The sequence below is a fragment of the Scyliorhinus torazame genome, chromosome 30 (genome assembly GCF_047496885.1).
Source record: "Scyliorhinus torazame isolate Kashiwa2021f chromosome 30, sScyTor2.1, whole genome shotgun sequence".
NCBI lineage: Eukaryota > Metazoa > Chordata > Chondrichthyes > Carcharhiniformes > Scyliorhinidae > Scyliorhinus > Scyliorhinus torazame.
Genome location: NC_092736.1, coordinates 6,440,194 through 6,461,804, shown reverse-complemented (window position 1 = coordinate 6,461,804; position 21,611 = coordinate 6,440,194). Strand labels below are relative to the sequence as shown.

At 57.2% G+C, this 21,611-nt stretch overlaps 1 protein-coding gene across 1 annotated transcript in view; it reads right to left on the bottom strand.

Moving 5' to 3' along the window:
• Positions 1-21,611, bottom strand: part of LOC140404258 (stereocilin) — a 131,475-nt gene that overhangs the window by 45,596 nt on the left and 64,268 nt on the right. Inside the window, exons 17-18 of the mRNA XM_072492590.1 lie at positions 13,896-14,095; positions 12,951-13,041 (exon numbers count right to left, since the gene is read on the bottom strand). Coding sequence (XP_072348691.1) covers positions 12,951-13,041; positions 13,896-14,095 — 291 coding nt within the window. The remainder of the gene's footprint in view (positions 1-12,950; positions 13,042-13,895; positions 14,096-21,611) is intronic.

Sequence of the window (21,611 nt, the reverse complement as noted above, 5' to 3'; positions counted from 1 at the left end):
GGCACTGCCTCAGTACTGACCCTCTGACAGTGCAGCACTCCCTCAGTACTGACCCTCTGACAGTGCAGCATTCCCTCAGTACTTACCCTCTGACAGTGCAGCGCTCCCTCAGTACTGACCCTCTGACAGTGCAGCACTCACTTAGTACTGACCCTCTGACAGTGCAGCACTCCCTCAGTACTGACCCTCTGACAGTACAGCACTCCCTCAGTACTGACCCTCTGACAGTGCAGCACTCCCTCAGTACTGACCCTCTGACAGTGCGGCACTCCCTCAGTACTGGCCCTCTGACAATGCGGCGCTCCCTCAGTACTGACCCTCTGACAGTGCAGCACTCCCTCAGTACTGACCCTCTGACAGTGCGGCGCTGCCTCAGTGCTGACCCTCTGACAGTGCGGCACTCCCTCAGTACTGACCCTCTGACAGTGCAGCACTCCCTCAGTACTGACCCTCTGACAGTGCGGCGCTGCCTCAGAACTGACCCTCTGACAGTGCGGCGCTCCCTCAGTACTGACCCTCTGACAGTGTGGCACTCCCTCAGTACTGACCCTCTGACAGTGCAGCACTCCCTCAGTACTGACCCTCTGACAGTGCCGCACTCCCTCAGTACTGACCCTCTGACAGTGCGGCACTCCCTCAGTACTGACCCTCTGACAGTGCGGCACTCCCTCAGTACTGACCCTCTGACAGTGCGGCACTCCCTCAGTACTGACCCTCTGACAGTGCGGCACTCCCTCAGTACTGACCCTCTGACAGTGCGGCGCTCCCTCAGTACTGACCCTCTGACAGTGCGGCACTCCCTCAGTACTGACCCTCTGACAATGCGGCGCTCCCTCAGTACTGACCCTCTGACAGTGCAGCACTCCCTCAGTACTGACCCTCTGACTATGTGGCACTCCCTCAGTACTGACCCTCTGACAGTGCAGCACTCCCTCAGTACTGACCCTCTGACAGTGCAGCACTCCCTCAGTACTGACCCTCTGACAGTGCGGCACTCCCTCAGTACTGACCCTCTGACAGTGCGGCACTCCCTCAGTACTGACCCTCTGACAGTGCGGCACTCCCTCAGTACTGACCCTCTGACAGTGCGGCACTCCCTCAGTACTGGCCCTCTGACAATGCGGCGCTCCCTCAGTACTGACCTTCTGACAGTGCAGCACTCCCTCAGTACTGACCCTCTGACAGTGCGGCACTCCCTCAGTACTGACCCTCTGACAGTGCGGCACTGCCTCAGTACTGAACCTCTGACAGTGCGGCGCTCCCTCAGTACTGACTCTCTGACAGTGCAGCACCTCCTCAGAACTGACCCTCTGACAGTGCAGCACTCCCTCAGTACTGACCCTCTGACAGTGCAGCACTCTCTCAGTACAGATCCTCTGACAGTGCGGCACTGCCTCAGTACTGACCCTCTGACAGTGCAGCACTCCCTCAGTACTGACCCTCTGACAGTGCAGCATTCCCTCAGTACTTACCCTCTGACAGTGCAGCGCTCCCTCAGTACTGACCCTCTGACAGTGCAGCACTCACTTAGTACTGACCCTCTGACAGTGCAGCACTCCCTCAGTACTGACCCTCTGACAGTACAGCACTCCCTCAGTACTGACCCTCTGACAGTGCAGCACTCCCTCAGTACTGACCCTCTGACAGTGCGGCACTCCCTCAGTACTGATCCTCTGACAGTGCAGCACTCCCTCAGTACTGACCCTCTGACAGTACAGCACTCCCTCAGTACTGACCCTCTGACAGTGCAGCACTCCCTCAGTACTGACCCTCTGACAGTGCGGTACTCCCTCAGTACTGACCCTCTGACAGTGCAGCACCCCCTCAGTACTGACCCTCTGACAGTGCAGCACTCACTCAGTACTGACCCTCTGACAGTGCGGCGCTGCCTCAGTACTGACCCTCTGACAGTGCGGCGCTCCCTCAGTACTGACCCTCTGACAGTGCGGCACTCCCTCAGTACTGACCCTCTGACAGTGCAGCACTCCCTCAGTACTGACCCTCTGACAGTGCAGCACTCCCTCAGTACTGACCCTCTGACAGTGCAGCACTCCCTCAGTACTGACCCTCTGACAGTGCGGCACTCCCTCAGTACTGACCCTCTGACAGTGCGGCACTCCCTCAGTACTGACCCTCTGACAGTGTGGCACTCCCTCAGTACTGACCCTCTGACAGTGCAGCACTCCCTCAGTACTGACCCTCTGACAGTGCAGCACTCCCTCAGTACTGACCCTCTGACAGTGCGGCGCTGCCTCAGTGCTGACCCTCTGACAGTGCGGCACTCCCTCAGTACTGACCCTCTGACAGTGCAGCACTCCCTCAGTACTGACCCTCTGACAGTGCGGCACTCCCTCAGTACTGACCCTCTGACAGTGCGGCGCTCCCTCAGTACTGACCCTCTGACAGTGCGGCACTCCCTCAGTACTGACCCTCTGACAGTGCAGCACTCCCTCAGTACTGACCCTCTGACAGTGCAGCACTCCCTCAGTACTGACCCTCTGACAGTGCGGCACTCCCTCAGTACTGACCGTCTGACAGTGCGGCACTCCCTCAGTACTGACCCTCTGACAGTGCGGCACTCCCTCAGTACTGACCCTCTGACAGTGCGGCACTCCCTCAGTACTGGCCCTCTGACAATGCGGCGCTCCCTCAGTACGGACCCTCTGACAGTGCAGCACTCCCTCAGTACTGACCCTCTGACAGTGCGGCACTCCCTCAGTACTGACCCTCTGACAGTGCGGCACTGCCTCAGTACTGAACCTCTGACAGTGCGGCGCTCCCTCAGTACTGACTCTCTGACAGTGCAGCACCTCCTCAGAACTGACCCTCTGACAGTGCAGCACTCCCTCAGTACTGACCCTCTGACAGTGCGGCACTCCCTCAGTACAGATCCTCTGACAGTGCGGCACTGCCTCAGTACTGACCCTCTGACAGTGTGGCACTCCCTCAGTACTGACCCTCTGACAGTGCAGCACTCCCTCAGTACTGACCCTCTGACAGTGCCGCACTCCCTCAGTACTGACCCTCTGACAGTGCGGCACTCCCTCAGTACTGACCCTCTGACAGTGCGGCACTCCCTCAGTACTGACCCTCTGACAGTGCGGCACTCCCTCAGTACTGACCCTCTGACAGTGCGGCACTCCCTCAGTACTGACCCTCTGACAGTGCGGCGCTCCCTCAGTACTGACCCTCTGACAGTGCGGCACTCCCTCAGTACTGACCCTCTGACAATGCGGCGCTCCCTCAGTACTGACCCTCTGACAGTGCAGCACTCCCTCAGTACTGACCCTCTGACTATGTGGCACTCCCTCAGTACTGACCCTCTGACAGTGCAGCACTCCCTCAGTACTGACCCTCTGACAGTGCAGCACTCCCTCAGTACTGACCCTCTGACAGTGCGGCACTCCCTCAGTACTGACCCTCTGACAGTGCGGCACTCCCTCAGTACTGACCCTCTGACAGTGCGGCACTCCCTCAGTACTGACCCTCTGACAGTGCGGCACTCCCTCAGTACTGGCCCTCTGACAATGCGGCGCTCCCTCAGTACTGACCTTCTGACAGTGCAGCACTCCCTCAGTACTGACCCTCTGACAGTGCGGCACTCCCTCAGTACTGACCCTCTGACAGTGCGGCACTGCCTCAGTACTGAACCTCTGACAGTGCGGCGCTCCCTCAGTACTGACTCTCTGACAGTGCAGCACCTCCTCAGAACTGACCCTCTGACAGTGCAGCACTCCCTCAGTACTGACCCTCTGACAGTGCAGCACTCTCTCAGTACAGATCCTCTGACAGTGCGGCACTGCCTCAGGACTGACCCTCTGACAGTGCAGCACTCCCTCAGTACTGACCCTCTGACAGTGCAGCATTCCCTCAGTACTTACCCTCTGACAGTGCAGCGCTCCCTCAGTACTGACCCTCTGACAGTGCAGCACTCACTTAGTACTGACCCTCTGACAGTGCAGCACTCCCTCAGTACTGACCCTCTGACAGTACAGCACTCCCTCAGTACTGACCCTCTGACAGTGCAGCACTCCCTCAGTACTGACCCTCTGACAGTGCGGCACTCCCTCAGTACTGATCCTCTGACAGTGCAGCACTCCCTCAGTACTGACCCTCTGACAGTACAGCACTCCCTCAGTACTGACCCTCTGACAGTGCAGCACTCCCTCAGTACTGACCCTCTGACAGTGCGGTACTCCCTCAGTACTGACCCTCTGACAGTGCAGCACCCCCTCAGTACTGACCCTCTGACAGTGCAGCACTCACTCAGTACTGACCCTCTGACAGTGCGGCGCTGCCTCAGTACTGACCCTCTGACAGTGCGGCGCTCCCTCAGTACTGACCCTCTGACAGTGCGGCACTCCCTCAGTACTGACCCTCTGACAGTGCAGCACTCCCTCAGTACTGACCCTCTGACAGTGCAGCACTCCCTCAGTACTGACCCTCTGACAGTGCAGCACTCCCTCAGTACTGACCCTCTGACAGTGCGGCACTCCCTCAGTACTGACCCTCTGACAGTGCGGCACTCCCTCAGTACTGACCCTCTGACAGTGTGGCACTCCCTCAGTACTGACCCTCTGACAGTGCAGCACTCCCTCAGTACTGACCCTCTGACAGTGCAGCACTCCCTCAGTACTGACCCTCTGACAGTGCGGCGCTGCCTCAGTGCTGACCCTCTGACAGTGCGGCACTCCCTCAGTACTGACCCTCTGACAGTGCAGCACTCCCTCAGTACTGACCCTCTGACAGTGCGGCACTCCCTCAGTACTGACCCTCTGACAGTGCGGCGCTCCCTCAGTACTGACCCTCTGACAGTGCGGCACTCCCTCAGTACTGACCCTCTGACAGTGCAGCACTCCCTCAGTACTGACCCTCTGACAGTGCAGCACTCCCTCAGTACTGACCCTCTGACAGTGCGGCACTCCCTCAGTACTGACCGTCTGACAGTGCGGCACTCCCTCAGTACTGACCCTCTGACAGTGCGGCACTCCCTCAGTACTGACCCTCTGACAGTGCGGCACTCCCTCAGTACTGGCCCTCTGACAATGCGGCGCTCCCTCAGTACGGACCCTCTGACAGTGCAGCACTCCCTCAGTACTGACCCTCTGACAGTGCGGCACTCCCTCAGTACTGACCCTCTGACAGTGCGGCACTGCCTCAGTACTGAACCTCTGACAGTGCGGCGCTCCCTCAGTACTGACTCTCTGACAGTGCAGCACCTCCTCAGAACTGACCCTCTGACAGTGCAGCACTCCCTCAGTACTGACCCTCTGACAGTGCGGCACTCCCTCAGTACAGATCCTCTGACAGTGCGGCACTGCCTCAGTACTGACCCTCTGACAGTGCAGCACTCCCTCAGTACTGACCCTCTGACAGTGCAGCATTCCCTCAGTACTTACCCTCTGACAGTGCAGCGCTCCCTCAGTACTGACCCTCTGACAGTGCAGCACTCACTTAGTACTGACCCTCTGACAGTGCAGCACTCCCTCAGTACTGACCCTCTGACAGTACAGCACTCCCTCAGTACTGACCCTCTGACAGTGCAGCACTCCCTCAGTACTGACCCTCTGACAGTGCGGCACTCCCTCAGTACTGATCCTCTGACAGTGCAGCACTCCCTCAGTACTGACCCTCTGGCAGTACAGCACTCCCTCAGTACTGACCCTCTGACAGTGCAGCACTCCCTCAGTACTGACCCTCTGACAGTGCGGTACTCCCTCAGTACTGACCCTCTGACAGTGCAGCACCCCCTCAGTACTGACCCTCTGACAGTGCAGCACTCCCTCAGTACTGACCCTCTGACAGTGCGGCGCTGCCTCAGTACTGACCCTCTGACAGTGCGGCGCTCCCTCAGTACTGACCCTCTGACAGTGCGGCACTCCCTCAGTACTGACCCTCTGACAGTGCAGCACTCCCTCAGTACTGACCCTCTGACAGTGCGGCACTCCCTCAGTACTGACCCTCTGACAGTGCGGCACTCCCTCAGTACTGACCCTCTGACAGTGCGGCACTCCCTCAGTACTGACCCTCTGACAGTGCGGCACTCCCTCAGTACTGACCCTCTGACAGTGCGGCACTCCCTCAGTACTGGCCCTCTGACAATGCGGCGCTCCCTCAGTACTGACCCTCTGACAGTGCAGCACTCCCTCAGTACTGACCCTCTGACAGTGCGGCGCTGCCTCAGTGCTGACCCTCTGACAGTGCGGCACTCCCTCAGTACTGACCCTCTGACAGTGCAGCACTCCCTCAGTACTGACCCTCTGACAGTGCGGCGCTGCCTCAGTACTGACCCTCTGACAGTGCGGCGCTCCCTCAGTACTGACCATCTGACAGTGTGGCACTCCCTCAGTACTGACCCTCTGACAGTGCAGCACTCCCTCAGTACTGACCCTCTGACAGTGCAGCACTCCCTCAGTACTGACCCTCTGACAGTGCGGCACTCCCTCAGTACTGACCCTCTGACAGTGCGGCACTCCCTCAGTACTGACCCTCTGACAGTGCGGCACTCCCTCAGTACTGACCCTCTGACAGTGCGGCACTCCCTCAGTACTGGCCCTCTGACAATGCGGCGCTCCCTCAGTACTGACCTTCTGACAGTGCAGCACTCCCTCAGTACTGACCCTCTGACAGTGCGGCACTCCCTCAGTACTGACCCTCTGACAGTGCGGCACTGCCTCAGTACTGAACCTCTGACAGTGCGGCGCTCCCTCAGTACTGACTCTCTGACAGTGCAGCACCTCCTCAGAACTGACCCTCTGACAGTGCAGCACTCCCTCAGTACTGACCCTCTGACAGTGCAGCACTCTCTCAGTACAGATCCTCTGACAGTGCGGCACTGCCTCAGTACTGACCCTCTGACAGTGCAGCACTCCCTCAGTACTGACCCTCTGACAGTGCAGCATTCCCTCAGTACTTACCCTCTGACAGTGCAGCGCTCCCTCAGTACTGACCCTCTGACAGTGCAGCACTCACTTAGTACTGACCCTCTGACAGTGCAGCACTCCCTCAGTACTGACCCTCTGACAGTACAGCACTCCCTCAGTACTGACCCTCTGACAGTGCAGCACTCCCTCAGTACTGACCCTCTGACAGTGCGGCACTCCCTCAGTACTGACCCTCTGACAGTGCAGCACTCCCTCAGTACTGACCCTCTGACAGTGCGGCACTCCCTCAGTACTGACCCTCTGACAGTGCGGCACTCCCTCAGTACTGACCCTCTGACAGTGCGGCACTCCCTCAGTACTGACCCTCTGACAGTGCGGCACTCCCTCAGTACTGGCCCTCTGACAATCCGGCGCTCCCTCAGTACTGACCTTCTGACAGTGCAGCACTCCCTCAGTACTGACCCTCTGACAGTGCGGCACTCCCTCAGTACTGACCCTCTGACAGTGCGGCACTGCCTCAGTACTGAACCTCTGACAGTGCGGCGCTCCCTCAGTACTGACTCTCTGACAGTGCAACACCTCCTCAGAACTGACCCTCTGACAGTGCAGCACTCCCTCAGTACTGACCCTCTGACAGTGCAGCACTCTCTCAGTACAGATCCTCTGACAGTGCGGCACTGCCTCAGTACTGACCCTCTGACAGTGCAGCACTCCCTCAGTACTGACCCTCTGACAGTGCAGCATTCCCTCAGTACTTACCCTCTGACAGTGCAGCACTCCCTCAGTACTGACCCTCTGACAGTGCAGCACTCACTTAGTACTGACCCTCTGACAGTGCAGCACTCCCTCAGTACTGACCCTCTGACAGTACAGCACTCCCTCAGTACTGACCCTCTGACAGTGCAGCACTCCCTCAGTACTGACCCTCTGACAGTGCGGCACTCCCTCAGTACTGATCCTCTGACAGTGCAGCACTCCCTCAGTACTGACCCTCTGACAGTACAGCACTCCCTCAGTACTGACCCTCTGACAGTGCAGCACTCCCTCAGTACTGACTTTCTGACAGTGCGGTACTCCCTCAGTACTGACCCTCTGACAGTGCAGCACCCCCTCAGTACTGACCCTCTGACAGTGCAGCACTCCCTCAGTACTGACCCTCTGACAGTGCGGCGCTGCCTCAGTACTGACCCTCTGACAGTGCGGCGCTCCCTCAGTACTGACCCTCTGACAGTGCGGCACTCCCTCAGTACTGACCCTCTGACAGTGCAGCACTCCCTCAGTACTGACCCTCTGACAGTGCAGCACTCCCTCAGTACTGACCCTCTGACAGTGCGGCACTCCCTCAGTACTGACCCTCTGACAGTGCGGCACTCCCTCAGTACTGACCCTCTGACAGTGCGGCACTCCCTCAGTACTGACCCTCTGACAGTGTGGCACTCCCTCAGTACTGACCCTCTGACAGTGCAGCACTCCCTCAGTACTGACCCTCTGACAGTGCAGCACTCCCTCAGTACTGACCCTCTGACAGTGCGGCGCTGCCTCAGTGCTGACCCTCTGACAGTGCGGCACTCCCTCAGTACTGACCCTCTGACAGTGCAGCACTCCCTCAGTACTGACCCTCCGACAGTGCGGCACTCCCTCAGTACTGACCCTCTGACAGTGCGGCGCTCCCTCAGTACTGACCCTCTGACAGTGCGGCACTCCCTCAGTACTGACCCTCTGACAGTGCAGCACTCCCTCAGTACTGACCCTCTGACAGTGCAGCACTCCCTCAGTACTGACCCTCTGACAGTGCGGCACTCCCTCAGTACTGACCCTCTGACAGTGCGGCACTCCCTCAGTACTGACCCTCTGACAGTGCGGCACTCCCTCAGTACTGACCCTCTGACAGTGCGGCACTCCCTCAGTACTGGCCCTCTGACAATGCGGCGCTCCCTCAGTACTGACCCTCTGACAGTGCAGCACTCCCTCAGTACTGACCCTCTGACAGTGCGGCACTCCCTCAGTACTGACCCTCTGACAGTGCGGCACTGCCTCAGTACTGAACCTCTGACAGTGCGGCGCTCCCTCAGTACTGACTCTCTGACAGTGCAGCACCTCCTCAGAACTGACCCTCTGACAGTGCAGCACTCCCTCAGTACTGACCCTCTGACAGTGCGGCACTCCCTCAGTACAGATCCTCTGACAGTGCGGCACTGCCTCAGTACTGACCCTCTGACAGTGCAGCACTCCCTCAGTACTGACCCTCTGACAGTGCAGCATTCCCTCAGTACTTACCCTCTGACAGTGCAGCGCTCCCTCAGTACTGACCCTCTGACAGTGCAGCACTCACTTAGTACTGACCCTCTGACAGTGCAGCACTCCCTCAGTACTGACCCTCTGACAGTGCGGCACTCCCTCAGTACTGACCTCTGACAGTGCAGCACTCCCTCAGTACTGACCCTCTGGCAGTACAGCACTCCCTCAGTACTGACCCTCTGACAGTGCAGCACTCCCTCAGTACTGACCCTCTGACAGTGCGGTACTCCCTCAGTACTGACCCTCTGACAGTGCAGCACCCCCTCAGTACTGACCCTCTGACAGTGCAGCACTCCCTCAGTACTGACCCTCTGACAGTGCGGCGCTGCCTCAGTACTGACCCTCTGACAGTGTGGCGCTCCCTCAGTACTGACCCTCTGACAGTGCGGCACTCCCTCAGTACTGACCCTCTGACAGTGCAGCACTCCCTCAGTACTGACCCTCTGACAGTGCGGCACTCCCTCAGTACTGACCCTCTGACAGTGCGGCACTCCCTCAGTACTGACCCTCTGACAGTGCGGCACTCCCTCAGTACTGACCCTCTGACAGTGCGGCACTCCCTCAGTACTGACCCTCTGACAGTGCGGCACTCCCTCAGTACTGGCCCTCTGACAGTGCGGCGCTGCCTCAGTGCTGACCCTCTGACAGTGCGGCACTCCCTCAGTACTGACCCTCTGACAGTGCAGCACTCCCTCAGTACTGACCCTCTGACAGTGCGGCGCTGCCTCAGTACTGACCCTCTGACAGTGCGGCGCGCCCTCAGTACTGACCATCTGACAGTGTGGCACTCCCTCAGTACTGACCCTCTGACAGTGCAGCACTCCCTCAGTACTGACCCTCTGACAGTGCCGCACTCCCTCAGTACTGACCCTCTGACAGTGCGGCACTCCCTCAGTACTGACCCTCTGACAGTGCGGCACTCCCTCAGTACTGACCCTCTGACAGTGCGGCACTCCCTCAGTACTGACCCTCTGACAGTGCGGCACTCCCTCAGTACTGACCCTCTGACAGTGCGGCGCTCCCTCAGTACTGACCCTCTGACAGTGCGGCACTCCCTCAGTACTGACCCTCTGACAATGCGGCGCTCCCTCAGTACTGACCCTCTGACAGTGCAGCACTCCCTCAGTACTGACCCTCTGACTATGCGGCACTCCCTCAGTACTGACCCTCTGACAGTGCAGCACTCCCTCAGTACTGACCCTCTGACAGTGCAGCACTCCCTCAGTACTGACCCTCTGACAGTGCGGCACTCCCTCAGTACTGACCCTCTGACAGTGCGGCAATCCCTCAGTACTGACCCTCTGACAGTGCGGCACTCCCTCAGTACTGACCCTCTGACAGTGCGGCACTCCCTCAGTACTGGCCCTCTGACAATGCGGCGCTCCCTCAGTACTGACCCTCTGACAGTGCAGCACTCCCTCAGTACTGACCCTCTGACAGTGCGGCGCTGCCTCAGTGCTGACCCTCTGACAGTGCGGCACTCCCTCAGTACTGACCCTCTGACAGTGCAGCACTCCCTCAGTACTGACCCTCTGACAGTGCGGCGCTGCCTCAGTACTGACCCTCTGACAGTGCGGCGCTCCCTCAGTACTGACCCTCTGACAGTGTGGCACTCCCTCAGTACTGACCCTCTGACAGTGCAGCACTCCCTCAGTACTGACCCTCTGACAGTGCCGCACTCCCTCAGTACTGACCCTCTGACAGTGCGGCACTCCCTCAGTACTGACCCTCTGACAGTGCGGCACTCCCTCAGTACTGACCCTCTGACAGTGCGGCACTCCCTCAGTACTGACCCTCTGACAGTGCGGCACTCCCTCAGTACTGACCCTCTGACAGTGCGGCGCTCCCTCAGTACTGACCCTCTGACAGTGCGGCACTCCCTCAGTACTGACCCTCTGACAATGCGGCGCTCCCTCAGTACTGACCCTCTGACAGTGCAGCACTCCCTCAGTACTGACCCTCTGACTATGCGGCACTCCCTCAGTACTGACCCTCTGACAGTGCAGCACTCCCTCAGTACTGACCCTCTGACAGCGCGGCACTCCCTCAGTACTGACCCTCTGACAGTGCGGCACTCCCTCAGTACTGACCCTCTGACAGTGCGGCACTCCCTCAGTACTGACCCTCTGACAGTGCGCCGCTCCCTCTGTACTGACCCTCTGACAGTGCGGCACTCCCTCAGTACTGACCCTCTGACAATGCGGCGCTCCCTCAGTACTGACCCTCTGACAGTGCAGCACTCCCTCAGTACTGACCCTCTGACTATGCGGCACTCCCTCAGTACTGACCCTCTGACAGTGCAGCACTCCCTCAGTACTGACCCTCTGACAGTGCGGCACTCCCTCAGTACTGACCCTCTGACAGTGCAGCACTCCCTCAGTACTGACCCTCTGACAGTGCGGCACTCCCTCAGTACTGACCCTCTGACAGTGCGGCACTCCCTCAGTACTGACCCTCTGACAGTGCAGCACTCCCTCAGTACTGACCCTCTGACAGTGCGGCACTCCCTCAGTACTGACCCTCTGACAGTGCAGCACTCCCTCAGTACTGACCCTCTGACAGTGCAGCACTCCCTCCGTACGGACCCTCTGACAGTGCGGCACTCCCTCAGTACTGACCCTCTGACAGTGCAGCACTCCCTCAGTACTGACCCTCTGACAGTGCGGCACTCCCTCAGTACTGACCCTCTGACAGTGCAGCACTCACTCAGTACTGACGCTCTGACAGTGCAGCACTCCCTCAGTACTGACCCTCTGACAGTGCGGCACTCTCTCAGTACTGACCCTCTGACAGTGCAGCACTCCCTCAGTACTGACCCTCTGACAGTGCGGCACTCCCTCAGTACTGACCCTCTGACAGTGCAGTACTCCCTCAGTACTGACCCTCTGACAGTGCGGCACTCCCTCAGTGCTGACCCTCTGACAGTGCGGCACTCCCTCAGTACTGACCCTCTGACAGTGCGGCACTCCCTCAGTACTGACACTCTGACAGTGCGGCACTCCCTCATTACTGACCCTCTGACAGTGCAGCACTCCCTCAGTACTGACCCTCTGACAGTGCAGCACTCCCTCAGTACTGACCCTCTGACAGTGCGGCACTCCCTCAGTACTGACCCTCTGACAGTGCGGCACTCCCTCAGTGCTGACCCTCTGACAGTGCTGCACTCCCTCAGTACTGACCCTCTGACAGTGCGGCACTCCCTCAGTACTGACCCTCTGACAGTGCGGCACTCCCTCAGTGCTGACCCTCTGACAGTGCGGCACTCCCTCAGTACTGACCCTCTGACAGTGCGGCACTCCCTCAGTACTGGCCCTCTGACAGTGCGGCACTCCCTCAGTGCTGACCCTCTGACAGTGCGGCACTCCCTCAGTGCTGACCCTCTGACAGTGCGGCACTCCCTCAGTGCTGACCCTCTGACAGTGCGGCACTCCCTCAGTACTGACCCTCTGACAGTGCGGCACTCCCTCAGTACTGACCCTCTGACAGTGCAGCACTCCCTCAGTACTGACCCTCTGACAGTGCAGCACTCCCTCAGTACTGACCCTCTGACAGTGCGGCACTCCCTCAGTACTGACCCTCTGACAGTGCCTTGGTGTGCTCCTGCAGTGCTGCATGTACACGGCTGCCACGGTTAATCGGTGGTGGAGGGAGTGAATGTTTAAGGCGGTGGATGGGACCAATTTACAGAATGAGTTATAGAACGGCTCAGAATCCAAATATTTTTATCCCCCTCGATTCTCCCGCAGAGCCTGGCTGGGTGTACTCTACCTTTGGCAGTTTGTGAATATCTTCGGGTGAGAGGTTGAAGACAAGTCTCTCCACATATTCTAGCTGCGAATGAGTCCAGCCTGAAGTATCCCTGTAGACAATGGAATCATTCAGATTTCATTAAGTGCGTCCTTGCATAGCCTTGTCTCCCCCTACCTCTGTTATCCCGCCTGTCCCGTAATCCCACCCAGATCCCTGCGCTCCTCCAATTCCAGCATTCTCAACATCCCCAATTTTAATCACCCCACCATTGGTTGGCTGGTCCTGAAAGCTCCGGAATTTGCTCCTCACCCTCTTTTTTTTTGTTTTATAAATTCAGAGTACTCTATTCTTTTTTTTCCATTTAAGGGGCAATTTAGCGCGGCCAATCCACGCACCCTGCACATCTTTTTGGGTTGTGGGGGCGAGACCCACGCAGTCACAGGGGAGAATGTGCAAACTCCACACGGACAGTGACCCAGGGTGGTTTCGAACCCGAATCCTCGGTGCCGTGAGGCAGCAGTGCTAACCACTGTGCCACCATGCCGCCCGTCTCACGCTCCTCTTAAATTGCTTCTCCGACTGAGATTTTGGTCTCCGGTCCCTATGTCTCCATATGTGACTCGGAGTCAGGTTTTATTTGACGGGAAGCAGCTTGCGGCAGTTCACTGCTTTAAAGTTGCTATACAAATGCAAGTTGTTGCAGTATCGGCCTAATCTATTAACTTGAAAATCAAGGACTGAGTGACTCCAATCTTTGAAACTCTAGGGGTTCCGTTAACCCCTTTATTCCCTCTCCTCCTGTCATTAGTTGTGAGCTGCACTCGGCGATCAGCATCAGACTATTTGGGTGAGAGGAGACCCGTCAAGTCCAGCTCAAATCAAATATCCCTGGATGAGGTCCTGGAATCCTGATGGACGCTTCCCATAACTATTCCCATTCCCGTTCCATTTTGTCTTACCTACCCCAGCACATCCCCTCTGGTCAACATCCAACCAAATGTGTTCTTATTTTCTTCAGGGATACAGTAACCGCTGAGGTCATCCAGCCTTAGCAGCAGTTCCCTGTGGTTTATTTGCCGAACAAATCCTTCATCAAGAAAGGCAGTGAGTGCTCCCAGATTCTCCAGAGCCGCTCCTGAAATTTCATCCAGTGGACCGATCCCCTGTCGACAAGCAAGCAGACATTTTAATCAAATTCACAATATAAGATATAAGAAATCGAGAGGGAGTTATCCCTACAACTACCACACCCCCATGTACACTCTCCCCTATCACTGACTACCCCCGCATTCACTCCCCTCCCACACCCCCATGTATACTCTCCCCTATTACTGACTCTACCCACCCATTTAATCCCTTCCCACACCCCCATGTACACTCTCCCCTATCACTGAGTACCCACCCATTTAATCCCCTCCCACACCCCCATGTACACTCTCCCCTATCACTGACTCTACCCCCCATTCACTCCCCTCCCACACCCCCATGCACACTCTCCCCTATTACTGACTCTACCCCCCATTCACTCCCCTCCCACATCCCCATGTACACTCTCCCCTATCACTGACTCTACCCACCCATTTAATCCCCACCCACACCCCCATGTACACTCTCCCCTATCACTGACTACCCACCCATTTAATCCCCTCCCACACTCTCCCCTATCCCTGACTCTACCCCCCCCCATTTAATCCCCCCCCACACCCCCATGTACACTCTCCCCTATCACTGACTCTACCCCCCCATTTAATCCCCTCCCACACCCCCATGTACACTCTCCCCTATCACTGACTCTACCTCCCATTCACTCCCCTCCCACACCCCCATGTACACTCTCCCCCATCACTGACTCTACCCCCCATTCACTCCCCTCCCACATCCCCATGTACACTCTCCCCTATCACTGACTCTACCCACCCATTTAATCCCCACCCACACCCCCATGTACACTCTCCCCTATCACTGACTACCCACCCATTTAATCCCCTCCCACACCCCCATGTACACTCTCCCCTATCACTGACTCTACCACCCATTTAATCCCCTCCCACAACCCCATGTACACTCTCCCCTATCACTGACTCTACCCACCCATTTAATTCCCCCCCACACCCCCATGTACACTCTCCCCTACCACTGACTCTACCCCCCCATTCACTCCCCTCCCACACCCCCATGTACACTCTCCCCTATCACTGACTACCCACCCATTTAATCCCCTCCCACACCCCCATGTACACTCTCGCCTATCACTGACTCTACCCACCCATTTAATCCCCTTCCACACCCCCATGTACACTCTCCCCTATCACTGACTACCCACCCACTTAATCCCCCCCCCCCACACCCCCATGTACACTCTCCCCTATCACTGACTCTACCCACCCATTTAATCCCCTTCCACACCCCCATGTACACTCTCCCCTATCACTGACTACCCACCCACTTAATCCTCCCCCCACACCCCCATGTACACTCTCCCCTATCACTGACTCTACCCCCCATTTAATCCCCTCCCACACCCCCATGTACACTCTCCCCTATCACTGACTACCCACCCATTTAATCCCCCCCACACCCCCATGTACACTCTCCCCTATCACTGACTCTACCCACCCATTTAATCCCCCCTCCCACACCCCCATGTACACTCTCCCCTATCACTGACTACCCACCCATTTAATCCCCTCCCACACCCCCATGTACACATTCCCCTATCACTGACTCTACCCTATCACTGACTCTACCCGCCATTCACTCCCCTCCCACACCCCCATGTACACTCTCCGCTATCACTGACTACCCACCCATTCACTCCCCTCCCACACCCCCATGAACACTCTCCGCTATCACTGACTACCCACCCATTTAATCCCCTCCCACACCCCATGTACACTCTCCCCTATCACTGACTCTACCCTCCCATTTAATCCCCTTCCACACCCCCATGTACACTCTCCCCTATCACTGACTACCCACCCACTTAATCCCCACCCCCACACCCCCATGAACACTCTCCCCTATCACTGACTCTACCCACCCATTTAATCCCCTCCCACACCCCCATGTACACTCTCCCCTATCACTGACTCCACCGATTTAATCCCCTCCCACATCCCCATGTACACTCTCCCCTATCACTGACTCTCCCCTCTCATCACTCCCCTCCCACATCCCAATGTACACTCTCCCCTATCACTGACTCTACCCCCCATTCACTCCCCTCCCACACCCCCATGTACACTCTCCCCTATCATTGACTCTAACCCCCATTTAATCCCCTCCCACACCCCCATGTTCACTCTCCCCTATCACTGACTCTACCCCCCATTTAATCCCCTCCCACACCCCCATGTACACTCTCCCCTATCACTGACTCTACCCCCCATTTAATCCCCTCCCACACCCCCATGTACACTCTCCCCTATCACTGACTACCCACCCATTTAATCCCCTCCCACATCCCCATGTACACTCTCCCCTATCCCTGACTCTACCCCCCCCATTTAATCCCCCCCCACACCCCCATGTACACTCTCCCCTATCGCTGACTCTACCCCCCCATTTAATCCCCTCCCACACCCCCATGTACACTCTCCCCTATCACTGACTCTACCCCCCATTCACTCCCCTCCCACACCCCCATGTACACTCTCCCCCATCACTGACTCTACCCACCCATTTAATCCCCTCCCACACCCCCATGTACACTCTCCCCTATCACTGACTCTACCCCCCCATTTAATCCCCTCCCACACCCCCATGTACACTCTCCCCTATCACTGACTCTACCTCCCATTCACTCCCCTCCCACACCCCCATGTACACTCTCCCCCATCACTGACTCTACCCCCCATTCACTCCCCTCCCACATCCCCATGTACACTCTCCCCTATCACTGACTCTACCCACCCATTTAATCCCCACCCACACCCCCATGTACACTCTCCCCTATCACTGACTACCCACCCATTTAATCCCCTCCCACACCCCCATGTACACTCTCCCCTATCACTGACTCTACCACCCATTTAATCCCCTCCCACAACCCCATGTACACTCTCCCCTATCACTGACTCTACCCACCCATTTAATTCCCCCCCACACCCCCATGTACACTCTCCCCTACCACTGACTCTACCCCCCCATTCACTCCCCTCCCACACCCCCATGTACACTCTCCCCTATCACTGACTACCCACCCATTTAATCCCCTCCCACACCCCCATGTACACTCTCGCCTATCACTGACTCTACCCACCCATTTAATCCCCTTCCACACCCCCATGTACACTCTCCCCTATCACTGACTACCCACCCACTTAATCCCCCCCCCCACACCCCCATGTACACTCTCCCCTATCACTGACTCTACCCACCCATTTAATCCCCTTCCACACCCCCATGTACACTCTCCCCTATCACTGACTACCCACCCACTTAATCCTCCCCCCACACCCCCATGTACACTCTCCCCTATCACTGACTCTACCCCCCATTTAATCCCCTCCCACACCCCCATGTACACTCTCCCCTATCACTGACTACCCACCCATTTAATCCCCCCCACACCCCCATGTACACTCTCCCCTATCACTGACTCTACCCACCCATTTAATCCCCCCTCCCACACCCCCATGTACACTCTCCCCTATCACTGACTACCCACCCATTTAATCCCCTCCCACACCCCCATGTACACATTCCCCTATCACTGACTCTACCCTATCACTGACTCTACCCGCCATTCACTCCCCTCCCACACCCCCATGTACACTCTCCGCTATCACTGACTACCCACCCATTCACTCCCCTCCCACACCCCCATGAACACTCTCCGCTATCACTGACTACCCACCCATTTAATCCCCTCCCACACCCCATGTACACTCTCCCCTATCACTGACTCTACCCTCCCATTTAATCCCCTTCCACACCCCCATGTACACTCTCCCCTATCACTGACTACCCACCCACTTAATCCCCACCCCCACACCCCCATGAACACTCTCCCCTATCACTGACTCTACCCACCCATTTAATCCCCTCCCACACCCCCATGTACACTCTCCCCTATCACTGACTCCACCGATTTAATCCCCTCCCACATCCCCATGTACACTCTCCCCTATCACTGACTCTCCCCTCTCATCACTCCCCTCCCACATCCCAATGTACACTCTCCCCTATCACTGACTCTACCCCCCATTCACTCCCCTCCCACACCCCCATGTACACTCTCCCCTATCATTGACTCTAACCCCCATTTAATCCCCTCCCACACCCCCATGTTCACTCTCCCCTATCACTGACTCTACCCCCCATTTAATCCCCTCCCACACCCCCATGTACACTCTCCCCTATCACTGACTCTACCCCCCATTTAATCCCCTCCCACACCCCCATGTACACTCTCCCCTATCACTGACTACCCACCCATTTAATCCCCTCCCACATCCCCATGTACACTCTCCCCTATCCCTGACTCTACCCCCCCCATTTAATCCCCCCCCACACCCCCATGTACACTCTCCCCTATCGCTGACTCTACCCCCCCATTTAATCCCCTCCCACACCCCCATGTACACTCTCCCCTATCACTGACTCTACCCCCCATTCACTCCCCTCCCACACCCCCATGTACACTCTCCCCCATCACTGACTCTACCCACCCATTTAATCCCCTCCCACACCCCCATGTACACTCTCCCCTATCACTGACTCTACCCCCCCATTTAATCCCCTCCCACACCCCCATGTACACTCTCCCCTATCACTGACTCTACCTCCCATTCACTCCCCTCCCACACCCCCATGTACACTCTCCCCCATCACTGACTCTACCCCCCATTCACTCCCCTCCCACATCCCCATGTACACTCTCCCCTATCACTGACTCTACCCACCCATTTAATCCCCACCCACACCCCCATGTACACTCTCCCCTATCACTGACTACCCACCCATTTAATCCCCTCCCACACCCCCATGTACACTCTCCCCTATCACTGACTCTACCACCCATTTAATCCCCTCCCACAACCCCATGTACACTCTCCCCTATCACTGACTCTACCCACCCATTTAATTCCCCCCCACACCCCCATGTACACTCTCCCCTACCACTGACTCTACCCCCCCATTCACTCCCCTCCCACACCCCCATGTACACTCTCCCCTATCACTGACTACCCACCCATTTAATCCCCTCCCACACCCCCATGTACACTCTCGCCTATCACTGACTCTACCCACCCATTTAATCCCCTTCCACACCCCCATGTACACTCTCCCCTATCACTGACTACCCACCCACTTAATCCCCCCCCCCACACCCCCATGTACACTCTCCCCTATCACTGACTCTACCCACCCATTTAATCCCCTTCCACACCCCCATGTACACTCTCCCCTATCACTGACTACCCACCCACTTAATCCTCCCCCCACACCCCCATGTACACTCTCCCCTATCACTGACTCTACCCCCCATTTAATCCCCTCCCACACCCCCATGTACACTCTCCCCTATCACTGACTACCCACCCATTTAATCCCCCCCACACCCCCATGTACACTCTCCCCTATCACTGACTCTACCCACCCATTTAATCCCCCCTCCCACACCCCCATGTACACTCTCCCCTATCACTGACTACCCACCCATTTAATCCCCTCCCACACCCCCATGTACACATTCCCCTATCACTGACTCTACCCTATCACTGACTCTACCCGCCATTCACTCCCCTCCCACACCCCCATGTACACTCTCCGCTATCACTGACTACCCACCCATTTAATCCCCTCCCACACCCCCATGTACACTCTCCCCTATCACTGACTACCCACCCATTTAATCCCCTCCCACACCCCCATGTACACATTCCCCTATCACTGACTCTTCCCTATCACTGACTCTACCCGCCATTCACTCCCCTCCCACACCCCCATGAACACTCTCCGCTATCACTGACTACCCACCCATTTAATCCCCTCCCACACCCCATGTACACTCTCCCCTATCACTGACTCTACCCTCCCATTTAATCCCCTTCCACACCCCCATGTACACTCTCCCCTATCACTGACTACCCACCCACTTAATCCCCACCCCCACACCCCCATGAACACTCTCCCCTATCACTGACTCTACCCACCCATTTAATCCCCTCCCACACCCCCATGTACACTCTCCCCTATCACTGACTTCACCGATTTAATCCCCTCCCACATCCCCATGTACACTCTCCCCTATCACTGACTCTCCCCTCTCATCACTCCCCTCCCACATCCCAATGTACACTCTCCCCTATCACTGACTCTACCCCCCATTCACTCCCCTCCCACACCCCCATGTACACTCTCCCCTATCATTGACTCTACCCCCCATTTAATCCCCTCCCACACCCCCATGTTCACTCTCCCCTATCACTGACTCTACCCCCCATTTAATCCCCTCCCACACCCCCATGTACACTCTCCCCTATCACTGACTCTACCCCCCATTTAATCCCCTCCCACACCCCCATGTACACTCTCCCCTATCACTGACTACCCACCCATTTAATCCCCTCCCACATCCCCATGTACACTCTCCCCTATCCCTGACTCTACCCCCCCCATTTAATCCCCCCCCACACCCCCATGTACACTCTCCCCTATCCCTGACTCTACCCCCCCATTTAATCCCCTCCCACACCCCCATGTACACTCTCCCCTATCACTGACTCTACCCCCCATTCACTCCCCTCCCACACCCCCATGTACACTCTCCCCCATCACTGACTCTACCCACCCATTTAATCCCCTCCCACACCCCCATGTACACTCTCCCCTATCACTGACTCTACCCCCCATTCACTCCCCTCCCACACCCCCATGTACACTCTCCCCTATCACTGACTCTACCCACCCATTTAATCCCCACCCACATCCCCATGTACACTCTCCCCTATCACTGACTACCCACCCATTTAATCCCCTCCCACACCCCCATGTACACTCTCCCCTATCACTGACTCTACCCACCCATTTAATCCCCCCCCCCACACCTCCATGTACACTCTCCCCTATCACTGACTCTACCCCCCATTCACTCCCCTCCCACACCCCCATGTACACTCTCCCCTATCACTGACTCTACCCACCCATTTAATTCCCCCCCACACCCCCATGTACACTCTCCCCTATCACTGACTACCCACCCATTTAATCCCCTCCCACACCCCATGTACACTCTCCCCTATCACTGACTACCCACCCATTTAATCCCCTTCCACACCCCCATGTACACTCTCCCCTATCACTGACTACCCACCCACTTAATCCCCCCCCCACACCCCCATGTACACTCTCCCCTATCACTGACTCTACCCACCCATTTAATCCCCCCCCCACACCCCCATGTACACTCTCCCCTATCACTGACTCTACCCCCCATTCACTCCCCTCCCACACCCCCATGTACACTCTCCCCTATCACTGACTCTACCCACCCATTTAATTCCCCCCCACACCCCCATGTACACTCTCCCCTATCACTGACTCTACCCACCCATTTAATCCCCTCCCACACCCCCATGTACACTCTCCCCTATCACTGACTCTACCCCCCATTTAATCCCCTCCCACACCCCCATGTACAGTCTCCCCTATCACTGACTACCCACCCATTTA